The 16839-nt window shown below is 45.2% G+C and overlaps 1 protein-coding gene across 2 annotated transcripts; it reads right to left on the bottom strand.

Moving 5' to 3' along the window:
• Nucleotides 1-11012: 11012 nt before the first annotated feature.
• Nucleotides 11013-14484, bottom strand: NEUROD6 (neuronal differentiation 6). Of its 2 annotated transcripts, none has more exons than XM_080664603.1 (2): nucleotides 13514-14484; nucleotides 11013-12224 (listed from the first exon to the last, which is right to left on the bottom strand). In XM_080664603.1, exon 2 carries the CDS (start codon nucleotides 12201-12203, stop codon nucleotides 11190-11192), a length of 1014 nt encoding a protein of 337 aa, XP_080520729.1. In that variant the 5' UTR covers nucleotides 12204-12224; nucleotides 13514-14484; the 3' UTR covers nucleotides 11013-11189. The 2 variants fall into 2 exon arrangements, with proteins under 2 accessions (XP_080520729.1, XP_080520730.1); XM_080664604.1 differs by having other exon boundaries at nucleotides 11013-12163; nucleotides 13514-13812.
• Between the last annotated feature and the right edge of the window lie 2355 nt (nucleotides 14485-16839).

Raw genomic sequence — 16839 nt, forward strand, 5'->3', positions numbered from 1 at the left:
GGTCTTTAAAACATCAACTTCAGTGGGAACAGTGTTGTTGGTCTCCTTTTTAGCTAATGCTCTGATACTGTGCTCTCCAGGGGCGTGTCTCCCTACATCACCACGATAACGTGTCTCCACATTCCCAGGGTGATGTCGGGGGACGAGTCCACGGGCATTACAAGGAGCCTCTGGAAGATTGAGAGGTTGTTCCTTCTACTGAATGAGCGGATATAAATCCACCCACTCAGAAGAAGGAGCTGCTGCCGTGTTTCCTGACGTTGCCATGTTAACACTGCTGCTGGTGAAGGAGCGGAGGGGAGAGCAAAAGAACCCTCCGCTCTTTCGGCTCCGCGGGCCGGATAGAACAGCCGAACGGGCCGGATCCGGCCCGCAGGCCGTAGTTTGCCCACGGCTGAGTTAGACTCATTCCCATCTCCCAGGACAGGAATAGTACTGGATAAACACATAAGGTGCTTCCCGGATGCAATATCAATGGATTCGTTGAACAAAAATTTATGGAGCATCTGCTGTGTGCAGGACACTGTGTTGAGTGCTACACTGAGTAAGTACTGTGGGAGTCAACGACATGACCAAGATTGACAGTTTGATAGAGCATATGGCTCTACATGGACACCTATAGAATTTTTAAACCTCACAAAGTGAATAAATACCATATAAGCAAACAGATGGAGTAAATATTCCAGAAAGTCACGAACAGATTGGGGAGGACAAAGGGAATCCATGATGCAAATGGTCTTTCTCACATTTTCTTTCATTCTGAGGTTTCCGTAACCAGTGCCTTTTCCCAGCTCCAACAAGAAGTCACCTGAACCTGTCAGTGGCTTCTCAAGTCTCCTACCAGGGCAGACCATTGTTCATGGTCTGGAGTCTCTATTCAGATTGATAGACAGATTTGCAGTTTGTGTTTAGGTCTTACGTGTTTAGGTTTATAGTAGAACTTTCAAGGAAATATAGTCAATCCTTAAAAGTCATGAAACACAAAATAATATTATGGTACACTGTTTCTGGGAAATACACAAGCCATACTTGTGTCATCCTTAAAGCAAGATTTTTACCATTCCTTTGTTAAAACAAGTAAAGGTAGACATTCCTAGGATATTCTGAGCAATGCTATGGAAGGACTGTGGGACTGGTTTGTAAAAAAGACTTGAATTTCATTTAAATTCTGGCACTTGCTAGCAGTGGGAGTTTGGGCAAATCACCTAACTGCTCTGCTTTTCTATATCTGAGACTCATAATTACATTTACTTGCCACCATATGTTGAAGGGTTGCTGTGATGATCCATGTAAAATAACACAGGTATCATTATTATAACAAGCTGTGAAATAAATTTTGGTGTAGCCTTAGCCGGTTTGGCTCAGTGAATAGACCATCGGCCTGCAGATCAAAAGGTCCCAGATTTGATTTTGGTCAAAGGCACCTACATTGGTTGCAGGCTCCTCCCTGCCCCAGGCCCTCGTGCAGAAGGCAACCAATCAATGTGTTTCTCTCGCATCGATCTCTCTCTCTCTGTCTTTCCCTCTCTCCCTAGAAATTAATAGAAAAATATATTCGAGTGAGGACTAACAACAACAACAACAACAAATTGAGGGGTATAGCTTGGTTCCTTTTTCAGTAGTTGTTAATAGTTATCAATGTTGTATTTCTAATTTTCTTCTGTAATCTTTATAGAATCTTTCTTTCCTAATTACATTACTTTTTCTAGCTAAGGATCAAAACAGGAAAGACTTCCACAGAGATGTGCACCTTGATCTCAGTTTGAGAATAGAAGCCCCCCAGGGTTGCTTCCTCATCCAGCCTTGCTCCCTTTGCTAGTGAGGGTACCATTGTCTGGTCCAAATCAGAGCGAAGACTTACTGCCTCTCTGTATTCTCAGCTCCTGTCTTCTTTCCCCCAAGTTCCCAAGAAAACTAAACGCTAAAGGAAAACACAAGTGAGAGACATAGTCTCTATTCTTCAGCCCTATTGTTCTTTTTTAGGCTTGAGACACGAAGTGCAATTATAATGTTTATTTCTCATCTTGACTGACACATTCGTTAGGGAACTTGAACTTCATGGAGTGGAGGCATGTTCATGGAGGCATGAAATCCAGCTACAAAACACAAACTACATATCATTCTGGCAAGATCATGAAGAAGAGGGTTTAAACTCTGAATTATTCTTTTATCTCAGCCTTAAGTAAGTCAAATTAGGTGTGTGTCAGGGGAGGGCTGGGTGTGTGTCTCTGTTGTTCTTCTTCATCTAAATGAGATTGGGTGCTTTTTGGTTTTTCTCCATTCCTAAGTCTATATCTATAATAATAAAAGCATAATATGCTAATTAGACCGGATAGCCGAACAGTGGAATGACCGTCTGGATTAGTGGTCAGCAAAGTCATTAGTCAACAGAGCCAAATATCAACAGCACAACGATTGAAATTTCTTTTGAGAGCCAAATTTTTTAAACTTAAACTTCTTGTTATGTCACTTCTTCAAAATAGACTCGCCCAGGCCGTGGTATTTTGTAGAAGAGCCACACTCAAGGGGCCAAAGAGCCACATGTGGCTTGCGAGCCGCTGTTTGCCAACCACTGGTCTGGATGATCTTCTGGACAACCTTCCAGATGACTTTCTGGACGAAGCTGGGTCTGCGAGGGCCGAGGCAGCCAGGGATGTGAGGGCTGAGCCCCTTGCACGAATTTCGTGCATCGGGCCTCTAATGTAATAAGAAGCCTCTAGACCTAAAAATCTATTTGTTTAATATGATAAAATTCAGAAACCAATCAAACCTTTAATTCAATAGTTTGAAGGCCAATGCTTCACACCTCCATTAGGTCAAACATCTTCTGACTAGACACGCTGGTGTATTCTGTAAATGATTCAATGGAGTGACCAGAAACCCCAAATTAAAGCCATATGGAAACCTACTGTGCCTATTAAATTGTGTGTAGCAGTGTTAACAGCATCTTGATTTGTGGCTGCAAGTAATAAATGAATTATATTAATTTTGTAGCTGCAAGCTAATTTCGCCAGAATTACTTTTTAATAACCAAGCATCATGTTCACTGGTAAGATTTAAATACATTTAGGAACAAATTTGTAGACTTTTAAGTAATGCTAGATTATCATTTTGAAAGCTTAAGAGTTCATTTACTATTTCCCCTAACACCACATTTTTGAGAGAAGCCAATTTTGCTCAAAATGGATAACTTCACTGATGAATAATGGCAGTGCTGCTACCCAGTAGCAGTCACCATCCTAGTACAGCCAGGTGGGGGCTGAATTGTTGCAAGTAGGTTTTCCCTATTTTACAGGTGATTTGTCTTTATCATATAACTAATCATTTTCTCTCCCCTGCTGCATGGAAACTCATCATGGTTCCATGTCAGCACAAAACTTTGAAAATTATGGTTGATTGTCTTAAGTGCGGCTGTTTAGTTTGGTGGTGGAGAGTGCGGGTTCTAGAGGCAGACTCCCACTTGGACTGAATTTTCATCCCACTACTTATCAACGGTGTGACCCTGGGCTAGATTTTGTGCCTCAGTTTCCTGAGGTAGCTGATAATAGTCTGTACTCCAAAGGTTTTGGGGGCACTAAATGAGAAAGGACACGTGAAGTGCTTAGATGAGACCTGCCTGGAGGAAGCCATCCTATCTAATAAAAGAGTAATATGCAAATTAACCATCACTCTGCTACACCCCACCAGCCACGCCCACAAGCCAATCAGGAAAGAGTATGCAAATTAACCCAACCAAGATGGCTGTGGCCACAGAGAGCAGGAGGGAGGCTTGGGTTTCCCCAGCGATGGAGGAAGCCAAGCTTTCTGCCTGCCCTTGCTGGTCCAGGCCTCCACTCCAGGCTACAAAGTTTCAATTATAGAAGATAAATAAAGCCCAACAGAAATGGCAGCAGCCACAGAGCTGGAGAGAGCAGGAGACTTGAGTTGCCCCCGGCGATGGAGGAAGCCAAGTTTCCACAGCCCTGGCCTGCTTTGGCCTCTGCTTAAGGCTACAAAGTTTCAATTATAGAAGATACATAAATCCCAACAGAAATGGCTGCCGCCACAGAGCGAGCAGAAGGCTTGGCTCCACTCCAGGCTACAAAGTTTCAATTGTAGAAGATAAATAAATCCCATATACCAGGGCCTCTGCTTGGGTCGCCGGGGGGTGTGGCAGGCCTGCAAACCACCATAGGCCCCTTGCCCAGGCCGCCCCACACCCCAAGGGAACCCCCACCCTGATCTGGGACACTGTTCAGGGCAAACCAGCTGGCCCCCACCCATGCACCAGGCCTCTATCCTATCTAATAAAAGAGTAATATGCAGATTGACCATCACTCCAACACACAAGATGGCTGCCCCCATGTGGTCAAAGATCCTGCCCCCATGTGGACACAAGATGGCCACCACAAGATGGCCAGCAGGGGAGGGCAGTTGGGAGGGACCAGGCCTGCAGGGGAGGGCAGTTAGGGGTGACCAGGCCGGCAAAGGAGGGAAGTTGGGGCAAACAGGCTGGCAGGGGAGCAATTAGACATCAATCAGGCTGGCAGGGGAGTGGTTAGGGGCTGATCAGGTGGGCAGGCAGAAGCAGTTAGGGGCAATCAGGAAGGCAGGCAGGCGAGTAGTTGGGAGCCAGCAGTCCTGGATTGTGAGAGGGATGTCCGACTGCCCGTTTAGGCCCTATCCCAGGAGAATCGGAGCTAAACGGGCAGTCGGACATTCCTTGAGGGGTCCCAGATTGGAGAGGGTGCAGGCTGGGCTGAGGGACACTCCCCCCGTGCATGAATTTCATGCACCGGGCCTCTAGTATTAAATAAGGGCTACTGTGATTCTCTGGGGGAGAATGAGGCTCCTGGGGAAACTGTGAGGTTGCTGGTCAGGCCAACCTGGGTTGAATCCCACATCCACCCTTTATTGCTCTTGGACAATGTGTGTGGACAAGTTGCTTCACTGCTCTGAATCTCCGTCTTTGTTTGTGAAATGGAATTCTCACACCAAACCCATCTCCCTGTCCCCTCGTGTTGTGTCTTACACACAAACACACAAAAGTCCTTCAAGACTAATTTTACTTCACCTGTATTTTGAGAAGAAATGAAATATTCATCAAGAGGAATTTGAGAGTGGGCATATTTCAAAATTATACCAGGAAGAATGTCAAAATGGTTGGGGGTCAATACTCACCAAGGGCAAACCCGAGGGTCTTCTACATGTATAGTCAACTTTTTGACAAGAGTCAAAAGTGGGAAAGAAGAACATCCATTGTGTGCTGGCAGATCACACACCTGTGATGTTACCTGCCAGTGCTGCTTCACTCACCTGACTTGTGACTTCACGTTCTTTCTTCTTACACAAGCCCTACTGGGAATCTGGAATTCCTCCTCTTCTTTGCTTGAGTCTATTTTCTGTATCCAACTACCTTGCTGAGAGCTGAAAGGTTGTGAGATGTGGCTTTCCTTTCATTAGTCTTTATCTGTCTCCCCCAAGATGGTGTTCACTGTTTAGTGATGTGAAATACACCTGGGGTTGGTGTACCAGGAATGTATGTGGACCAGGTCATGAAGTGGCCAAGAATTGAGGAGGGGGAGGTGGAACCTGAGAAATGGTATTCCAAGGTAATCTTGGGTGATTCTGATGTCCAGCAAACCTTGGGGATCCTGACCTACAAATCCAGGACTTGATTGGATATTGGCAGTTCTGATGGGTCCTTTGAGCTCTTTTTTGGTTCTTACTCTATACTCCATGTAAGGTCTCTGAACTTACTGAGTTCCTCCTCCCCTTATTAATGTTAAGAGGATTCTGTTGTTGTTTTTTTGTTTTGTTTTGTTTTGTTTTGTTTTTACCATCTTCCCCTCAGAGCTCTCATTGCAATACTGCTTTTTTCAAAGAGAGAAATAAGGCACTTTGGCAACGGTTGCTATACTGTAAAAGTCACCCCTGGAAAAGGGCAGGTGAGCATGCAGGGAAATCTCCTTTTGTGTGATGGGGTCAGACATTAGATATAAGTAGCACAGTTCAGAAGCTTGGGTGCAGATGTCTGAAGAGCCCGGGCTCTTCCGGAATTTTCAGACATGTATTCCGCTTCAGTTATCTTCCAGATCAGTGGCTTCCCAACTACTTTGACATTTGACATTATAAAATATATCTTACTGTGTGTGTGTGTGTGTGTGTGTGTGTGTGTGTGTGTGTGTGAAGTAAAGTTTCAGATGAACAAGTACTTACTTTTACTGTGTGAAGGACTCTACATTTTTTAAAATTACAGTTTACATTCAATATTATTTTGTATTAGTTTTAGGTGTACAACAATGCGGTTAGACAATCATATATTTTACAAAGTATTCCCTCCTGACACCATACATAGTTATTGCAATAGTATTGACTATATTCCTTATGCTGTACTTTACATCCCTGAAAGACTCTACTTTTTATTTTATTGAAAATATATTGATTAAGTTCACTAGACTGACTTTATATCACAACTAGAGGCCTAGTGTACAAAATTCATGCATGGGTGGGGTGGGGGGAATCCCTCAGTCTGGCCTGCGCCCTCGCGCAGTCCGGGAGCCCTCGGGGGAGGTCTGACTGCCACAGAGGCGGGAGAGGCTCCGACCACCACTGCTGCACTCACCAGCCGTGAGCCCGGCTTCTGGCTGAGCAGCGCTCCCCCTGTGGGTGCGCACTAACCACCAGAGGGCAGCTCCTGCATTGTGCGTCTGCCCCCCTGGTGGTCAGTGCGTGTCATAGTGACCAGTCGTTCCTCCGTTGAGCCAAAACCAGCTCTCTGATATCCCTCGAGGAGGGCGGTTGGCCAGCCAGGGAGGGACCACGGGAGGGCTCCAGGGTGTGTCTGGCCTGTCTCACTCAGTCCTGATTGGCCGGACCCCAGCAGCAAGCTAACCTACCAGTTGGCGTGTCCATCCCCTGGTGGTCAGTGCATGTCATAGCCAGTGGTTGAGCAGCCTTAGCATATCATTAGCATATTATGCTTTGATTGGTTGAACAGCCGACCAGACGACTGGACACTTAGCATATTAGGCTTTTATTATATAGGATATGCTACCTGGCTCTAACCTGCATTTTGAAAAACATTGTTGTTCATGTTGTTCAGATTTAGCACAGGTTAATGTGGTTCTACCACATTAATAACAGAAACAATAGCTGATTTCATCAGCTATGTGCTTATTTTGGATTAGGAAGTGGGCCAAATACTTTTCATAAATGATTGTGTTTTACCTTCACAGCCTATGCCACATGTGATATTATTCTCACTTTAAAGGTGACAATCCGAACCTTCCAGTGGTTGCTCAGTGTTGGATATGAAAGGTCCATGCCTCTTTGCCTTTGAATTGAGGTTATTCTCTAATACAACCAGAGCTTGTATCCTTAACTGCAATAAATGAATCAAGGGCTTAATGAGTGTGTGCACCATAGAGACAAAAAGAGGATCACACCGAGCCCCTGCTCACGTGGAGTGTACAGTCTAGTTATATACCCAAGGTAAATAACAATGCATGACCTAAACACGATTTTGAATGCAACACAGTATTTAGGAAGTGAAAATGTAGTTGACAACTCTGTGATCAAAACAACATAGCTGTGGTTTCAGAGCAACACGAAACTGGAGGGGTCTGGGAGGCTCCATGTAGGAGGTGGCCTTGAAACACGTGAATTTGAGAAGATGGAGAACAGAAATGCAGATATCTTAAACAGATGAACAGTGCAAGACACAAAGGTGGGCAGATGGGAAATAAATAAACTCAACCTCAGAGACATCTCAGGAGCTGGGCAGGGTGGGTGTCTTGGCTCCTGACCCTCCCCACCTATCTTCACCAGGAGCAGTAACACATGTACACTAAGTTCTAACATATTATTTGAGCCAAGTGTACTGTTGCTTTAAAAAAAAAAAGTAGGTGAAAACTACTGATATAATGAAATGGGATATCAGGTTGCAAATGGGGACTAGAGACCCCATGCATCAGGCCTTGGGAGCCAACGAAGGAGGAAGGCCTGAGGACTGGCTTTGTCCAGCTCTGCCCAGTAGCACTGTGCCCATGGACAAGTGACGTGACTTTGCTGATTCTGTTTCCAGTAAGATAAGGGTCATAAGGTTTAACACCTCATGGTAAAGTTCCTGGGACTACGTGGGTCAAGAGGTGAGAAATGTTACGTAAATTCGGGTGTGCTGTATGTTAGCAGTTGTTTTTAGTTTTACTAGGGAAGATGTAGCTGAGTGAAAAATTTAAAGGAGAACCACAAAAGGTGTTATTCCAAGGGACTGGTGTATGGAAGCAGGTCAGGAAGATTAGACTGGCATTGGGAAGTGGGCTGGATGGAAAGAGGATGCTGGGTCAGGAGCAATGCTCTTGGAGGCTGGGTGATTCCCATGCCAGGAGTCACCAGGGGGGTCTGAAGGCTGGTGAGGGCCCAGGGATCAGTCCCACACACAGCCTAGAATCCCAGATTCCATCAGGCCACGGAAGGAGAGAGCACACATGGGATTTGTGCATCCAAATATGGAAGGCGTTTCATAAGCTCTAGGGTCTGTGCCTGGAAACCCCACTCTTTTGCTTGAGTTCCTTGGGAACAAAGCTCTGAGCTGAGACGCTCCGTCTGAACGGTTGTCTTTTCCCCAGACGTTCAGCCAGCTGCTTCCCTTCCTCCCTCTCCCCTGCTGCCAGGAGGAGCCGGGAGAATGATCTCCTGTGGCAATTGCTGGTTCCAACACGGATCTGTGACCCCGGGAAGTCTAGGCGGATTTCAAAGGCCGTCTGGACCGAAAAAAAAGCACCGAGCAGGCGCAATGCTGTTCTCAGTCCGGGGCACCAGGTCACCTTGCAGCAAGGGGCGGGGGTGGGGGAGAGACCGAATCTACTCTGCTAGTGACTAAACAGAACTGCTTTTAGCATTTATTTTAAGCCATCTTCTCCCAGTTGCAGATGCTTCCTTACTTTCTTGTCCTTTGCTCAGACGGGGTGAGCAGTGAGCGGCCTTAAAGAGGCCAGGCCATCCTGGCCACAGTCCCAGACAGGTCAGGGTTGTGCGCATCTGCAAGAAAGCAACGCAGAGTCACTCCAGTGTGGAGACAGGGGACAGAGGGCTCTCCACCTCGGGCACACTTGTTCTCATGCCTGGAAGGCACGCTTCCTCCTCTTTCCCGGCCCCTTTGCCCTTGCCCTCCTGGGATTTGACTGAACAGGCGCTCACACACCCGCGGGGGGCGCCTTCCAGCAGCTGCTCGGTGCCTTTGCCCCTCGGAGCGCGGCTGCTGCGCGCGCCGGGCTAGGATGGGGGAACTGCTGGGAGGCTGACCTCTCACCCCTGCAGAATGGGGCGCGGGCCTCCCAGCCTTGGCTCAAGATGTCCCACAAGCTGTGGGAGCAGCAGGGCAGCAGGGCGGGGACAGCTCTTGGTGGAAACTGCCGCTGCCTCCGTGTTCCCCAAGGCGGCAGAAGGGAGAAGGGGTGACCCCTGTCCCGCTTCTCTGGTCCTGGCCCCCAGGAGGTCTGCTCTGCCCCGGTCTCTAGACCCGCTCACTTCCCAGATGGCACAGCCCCTTCCTTGTCTGGGACCCCAGGCTCCAAGGCGCCCACTGCAGACGGGACGCCGGCAGTGCAGGTACAGCCTGGGACCCTGTGACCACTGCGCGGAGCGGGCGGGGCGGCGGGCAGCAGCCTCCTTCCCCTCCCGGAGCCACCTGCCAGGCGCGCCCTCTGGCCTGTGCTCCCTGACGCCCGGACCCCGGGGGCGTATGGTGGGCAGAGGTGCCGGGCTGTGGAGCAGGACCCCCTGCCCAGACCCGTCCGGGCAGGCTCCCTCCCGCCACCACTGGACCCAATTCAGAGAGTGAGCTGCCCTGGACCCGCTGTCGCAGCTGCGCCTCCTCCGCCCCCTGGGAGGCAAACCCACACGGGGCATCTGAGTGAGGTCACTGCCACCTTGGTTCTTATTCCAGGAGAGGAGCGGTGCTGCTTAAGAGGGCGAGCTCGCCAGGCACCATTCAAGTAGGTGTTCGGTGGCCTTTTGTCAGGAAACTTTTAATCACACAGAATTTAGCTTCTAATCGGCCAGACTTACTTAAAGGGCACAGAGTCCAGCCTTCCCCTTTTAACATCCACTCTGGTGTTTGCTGGACACTTGCCACCGAATTTCGGCTGGAGCTGAAGGTTACCAGGATTTATCATTGTTTCCCCAGGTTGTTTAACGCTCATGGGCTCCTTTCTTTCATTTAAGATACTTAAGAAAAATTATTGTAAGCGCTTTGGCCATTTTGTTTAAGAAATTTGTTTTATCTCGTACGGTTTTGAAATCCAGAAGTATTTCTGAAAGAGGAAGGAGAGAGGTTTGGAGACAGAAAGCAGCTGTGTACCAGGAAATAATAAGTATCATGCAGAAATATCACCACCAATAGATGATTTCTGTGAGTGTAAATATCTATGTTTAATTGCTTTAAAAATGTGGTGTGGAAAACACAGTTCTACATTGTGATAACCTGTACAGGTAATTTCTGAACAACACAACACAAGTGCTGAAAATGTTGTCTTTGTGATTGAAATAATTGTTCCAAAATTATGACACCACCTACCCAAATATCATGTTGCCCCATCTGCACATACCTGAAGAGGAATAGTTACCAATCCAATGCATTTAGACTTGTCCCTAATAAAGAGAAAATTGCATAGCTTTTTCATATTGTTGCCCAGCCTCAAAGGTACCTTCCAATATCATTGTCAGCTGGGTGTTATTCTCGATATTTTAAATTTCCAATTTTCAGACATACATAATATATAATTCCCAATCATTATAAACACATCATTTTATTCATCTTATTTTAATCACATGCATTTTTATAATTACTGTACAACCGAAATAGACATTGAGTTATGCTGTGTGCATGTCTTTATTCAACAGTATATTCTTAGACACCCTTTTTTCCCAAACAAATTAAGTGAATTTAAAAGAAAAGAAAACAAGGGGAAAATCCTTCCAGCAGAAACAGAATCACAGTGCTTTACAGACAACAGGAAAGCAAAAGGAGCTCTCATAAGAAAAGAGATTTATTATGACATAGAAAATTCTCACAATAGTTGAAACACACTTCAGGAACTAGAAAACACCTTAGATAGAGTCGTGCCAATTACTCAGCCCACAAGCATCTGCTTTGTCTTAATTAGACGGGGGAGGTGAATGACCACTGTTTATTTTCATTTTCCTCATTAATTATGAAAAACTGCATTTAATTCATCTTGCATGGTGAGAGATTGGCTGCGCAGATGTAAGTCGTAAGGGAAGTGGCTGTCGGTGGGCAACCTGAACATGGCACCCTGCCCGAGGGGACCCCTGGGTGGCACTGCACAGTAATGCATGCCGTAATTGTAATTTTTGCCATAGTCCAAGGTTTCTTCTTGCTTCAGGGAAAATATCCCATTATAGTTAATTGGGGGAGGACTTAAGGGACCTTCAAACTGAGGGCTGGCACACTCAGGGGAAGTGCTTTCATAGAAGGATTCGTATGCACTGCAATAATTATAGGGTTTCATGGACTTGGAATTATCCAGAGCCCCATGTCCTGGGGGGGTGGCGAGCTCGGGGCTGTGGTAGGGCGGGTAGAAGGTGGAGTAGGGTGACCTTGTGTGATGCGCGGCCTCCCCGCCCTGGCCCATCAGGAAACTCCGGGCGTTGAGCTGCAGGCAGCCTGCCACCAAGTTTGTCGTTGGCTGGGAGAGACCTTTGCACAAGTTTTGGACGAACGTGAGCAGATCAGGTCTCTTGCCGATTCGTAGAATTTCCGAAAGTGCCCAGATGTAGTTTTTGGCCAGTCGTAAAGTTTCTATTTTGGACAGTTTCTGGGTTTTTGAATAACAGGGGACCACTTTTCTCAAATTGTCCAGAGCGTCGTTGAGGCCGTGCATTCTGTTCCTCTCCCTCGCGTTCGCTTCCTGTCTCCTGAACTTGACCCTCTCCAGGCGCAGCTTGGTCGTCTTTTTTTTCCTAAGACCCCTCCTCCTGGGCAACCCATTTTCATCTTCCTCTTCCCTGTCTTCCTCCTCTTCCTCTTTCTCGCTCTCTTCTCCGGGGGCTCTTTTGATGCTCTTTCCTCGAAGGACGATCTGTTTGGCAAAGCTTTCCGGTTTCTTAATTTGCTTCTGGTCCTCGCATTCTCTGGAAAACTTTCTGCACATCTGGGATTCTGGCATCATAACAGACTCATCAAACGGGAGTGTTAGCATGGCTCTCTTATCTTAAATTACCTGAAAAAACGCCAGCACAATATTTAAAGTGTTTGCATTTTTACACTTAGATATATTGAATGACTTCATCATAAAAATACAAAAGCATGTGAAAAAGACTGATTTGGGGACTAATTTTTTTTTTTACATCAAATATAATTTTCTAGTTGGGGCAGACTAATAATTATAACAAACATTAGTACATGCATTAGGATGAACTTACACAGGCAAATTAGCAAAAGAAAATAAAACACAAGGCATGTATAGTAATACCACCCCCATTTCCATTTCTCTTTGAATTTTTACTGGTTTTTAAATACACAAAAAAGACTGTGGAATTTAAGCAAGTGCAAAACATGATATAGCCATGCAGAATTTCATTAGTGCCAATCCCCCTGAGTAGAAAGTGAGAGGAGACACCAGTTTTTAAAATAAAAAGTGTCATCTTTCCATTTGCTGATGAATTTGTGGGTTTAAAAAATAAAAGCCTTCACTTTATTTGCTGTGTTGTGTGACTGTGGGTTTAGATAAGTGGCCGTTGCAATATACAAATTTAAGAAAAAATTAACCAGAGCCCATTTTAAAACTGATTTCTTTCTGATCAGCCAAGAAAAATGCACTATTTCCGAGCCTTCTCACAAAAAAGGGGGTGGGGGAGGACTGGGCTAATTTGCAATAAACTCCTTAAATAAATTAAACAAATAAAAATCACTGCCATTCTTTTAAATCAAAGGAAATGTTGAGACTGCTTTTACATTTACATTTTTTTCTACACATAATTGTCTGTTTACTGCTGTTCAAATTATCCTGGACACAAAACACTCGCATAGTGTTTTTGTTCTGCAAGCCACGGAAGTCTCCCTCTAGCTAATCTCTGACAGGAGCGGTCCAAGGATTCTGACTGCAATTGTGCACGTGTGTTCAGAATCCTGAATGAAAGGGGAAAATAGTCTGTTTCAAATGCAATTTTGGCTTTCGTTTGGTGAAACAGCAAGTATTGTCATCTAAAGTCTGCAAACAAATAAGCATGTTAAATAAAACAGACACTTTTCAATTTAACAATCACACACACACACACACACACACACACACACACACACGCACACGCAAACTCTTAGTAATGTCCTGTCCACATACTTGCAGTGTTACATAGTAGCAGTGAAAGTATGTGATAATCACATCGTAAGAATGAAATATGGTAAGTTATAGATGGCAAAGAACATATAAATACTATAAGACAGTGACACTGTATCTTTAAATACTTGCATGCAAAGCCAGCATCAATGGAAGTATATCTTTATTTATATTACCTTAGGTTTTAATTTCATTCAATAATCAGTTTTCATTTTGGATCTTCCAAATCTTTTCAGGCTGAGTGTCGCATCGTCGCCTGGAGTCTCTAGATCTGTGTGTGTATCTGCACTATCTCATTGATCTCTAAAAAGTGACATTGATGCCAACTGCCAGAGCTGGTACCCATGCCATCTGCTAGTGACGTCACAGGGCAGAGAGAACCATGTGATCCTCTCTCTTGGGACCTTCATTCTGCACTGATCATCTGGCATCCCTGTAAGTGGGTACCAGCATTCATGCATCAACACAGAAGGTTAGACTGATAGGGAAAAAATCCGCACGAGCCTTTCACCGACAGTAGGCTGCTCCGGCTCCACGGGCAATCTGGAGGAAGGGCTGTGTTAGTGCTCAGCCTTGTCCTGCCAACGGTGCAACTGTTAGGCAGTCGTTAATATTCCATTCATTTCCAAGGTGGGCTTTTGTGTGAGCGAGGGGGTTCTTTTGTCACTGCCGTGGACGTTCTGTGAAGATCACCATCCCATTTGTGCACCTGGGCACCCAGGGAAAGAGCGCCGTGACACGGAGCTGAAAGCAGAAAATGGTCTTGAGATACTTAACCAAACTAAGATTTGTGTAAGCAAACAGGGATCGGCGGAGGTCTCCTTATCTCCTTGTTTTGTTTCCTGGCGTGTAACTTACCGGTGTGTGTGTCTGTGTGTTCTCTCACTAACATGTAAGACTTCTGTGCTTCTCGGGAATTTGGAAGAAAAGAACAGTCTCCATCTGGGGTCTGGGAGAGGCATCCTCAGAGGCTCCCCTTTCTGCATGGGCAGGTACCTTTCGACAACTTCTCCCGGAGAGATTCTTTATGTCTGTGTCTAAAATGCAGAGGCAACTCCGAGCCCTCCGTGAACAATTTCCAACTGACTACCTTGTGTCCTCTCCCCAAAGTCACAACTTCACTCTTTATTGGCCCCTGGCTCTCCCCAGCACTACCTCGCTTGTTCCTTCTCATTTCATTTCAGGCACAATAAACATAAAAATCATCACGTAGGTTTTTGTCTGTCTCTCCCTGGCATTCTGCTGAGTATTTTAATCAAAGATTAGCTTTCTTGTTTGTTTGTTTGTTTGTTTTGAGCTTCCAGATTTGTTCCTTTCTCCTAAAAATCTTCTCACCTTATTCTCCCTCTAGACCAACATCTACTTAAATATCTTGTCTTTCTTATATTAGTGTCCAGTTGTGTTTCCCTGCCAGATTTATTTCATATTTATCTGTTTTTCCCCATGTGCCCCCCCCCGCCCCCCCGGCTTGGTTTTTTTTAACAAAAGCAGGCAGAACAGTTCAGCGGGGCTGACAAAGCTTTATAAAGAAAACAAACTGTGAAGCCAGAGGCAAACTCCACCTCCCTCTCTTTCCCTTTATTCCCCTGCTGCATCCCCCGTCCACCCCACCCACCCAAAAAGGACATTTTATTTCAAGATTTCCTGTCAGTAAAGAGAAAAGGGTGCTTTTAAAAAATAAAAGTTTGAACATAGACCAACAGCACCTTTGTTGTTTGACAATGGGGTAAGCTCTTTCTCCAAAGTGAGACAGTATGCTTTTGGTATTAAAGTAATCCCTGGCAGAGTTGTAACTGTTGAATCTGTGTTAGCATTCCCCTTATAAATCCCGGTTTTTGAAAGGTTTAGAATTCTGTTGCTTTAATGCACTTTGGCTCCACATTGGCATCGGGGACCTGGAACTAAATTCAGTTTTGCTCTGTCATACCCCACTCACTTCCGGCCCTCTCACAGTTACTGGCCTTTGCCTGGACCGTTCGAGAAAAGATAGAGAAGTTGAGGGAAAGGAGACTCATGCTAGGTAAAGGAAGATAATTTTATCCTCTCAATGATCAAGTGAAAAAATGCAAATTGAAAATAAAAGGAAGGCCATAAATTCAAAATTTAAAATAGGTAGGGTGACCTCGTTCATGGTTTTTAAAAATCGGATATCCCCAAGGCATTTCAAAAGGTGTTGCTTCGGGGAACATTACTGGGAATGGGTGCATTGAGTATATTTCATAGAGCTTTTGATTTACAAGCCACACACACCTTTAATGTCAGCACGGAGAATTTCTATAGGAAGACCAAGGGCAGAATTTTGTGTGTTCTCTCATGTGGTTTAATTTTTTAAATGCAAAGCAACGTAAGTATCAGAGCCACGCGCCACAAAGCAGACAGCCCTATCATGAATGTTGCATGTGGCACCATATTCTAAACTTGCAAACTCTCCAGAAGCCGCGCTGTATGACAGGCATCAGGAGCAAAGCAATCGAAATCCAAGGAATGGAGAACATGACATGTCAGTGGAAAATGATCATCGGCGCAAGAAGAGGTTTTGTATTTCATCTTTGCAATGCGCAGACAAATGAGAAACAGTTTTTGATGAAAACATTTGGGGCTGTTCTATTTCTGCCTTTGAACATGAAATAAAATCCTTTGGTGCTGGTGGTGATGTGCCGGGCGGGAGGGGGTGAGGTGGGGAGGGCATATGCAGAAAGACTCTGTGTGGAGGCTTTCTATGCATTAATCTATTGTTTGAATATCTTAGAGTTGGTTTTTTTTCCCCCCCAAAAGGAGGAAAACAAAAAGTTGTTATGTCAAGATTTAACAAGGATTTGGTGTGTTTGTACAATAATCTTTCAAAAGAAATTTTGTTATGCATTTCCTACGATAGTTCCAGATATGCAAATGCCTGTGCTGTTAATATGCATTCATAACATACACCAAACTGCTGTTCTAGTCTCTGCTAAGAAAGCATGTGAACACCAATGCTCCAAACAGATTCACATTCTGAATTACAGACAAATACTCAGAGCGTGGGGAGTGCATTATCATCATTTCCTGTGTTTTCTCATTTACAGCAGCCACTGCACACCAAAGTTTATATCTGTAACTCAATTTGATCTTAATTTAACAGATATGATCTTTGCTTCTGGGGCCATGACATTTTATAGTAGATTTTTTAAAGAAGTGCCCAGTGTCTGCCGGCTTTATAAATGAAATATTCATATTTCATTTATAAAACCGACCCACCGAGAACTTGGATATAATTTGACTCAGTTGTGAGGCAACTGCAGCCGAAAGTCCAAATGAAGATGAAAACGCTATTATTTTTAGGTCATCCAGCTGGCACCCGTGTCTTGGAAAATGGGAATTCTCTCGACTCCCTTTTCCACGGTCCCCTCATAATTGAAGAGACATGACAGGCATAAATTTTAGCTCTCCGAGGGTAGAAGGTGAGTCAACAGAATGTAGAACCGGGCAGGGTTAGGCCACAAAACCTCAAGTCCAGAGTTTCCTC

This window comes from Plecotus auritus (assembly GCF_963455305.1).
Source record: "Plecotus auritus genome assembly, chromosome: 4".
Lineage (NCBI taxonomy): Eukaryota > Metazoa > Chordata > Mammalia > Chiroptera > Vespertilionidae > Plecotus > Plecotus auritus.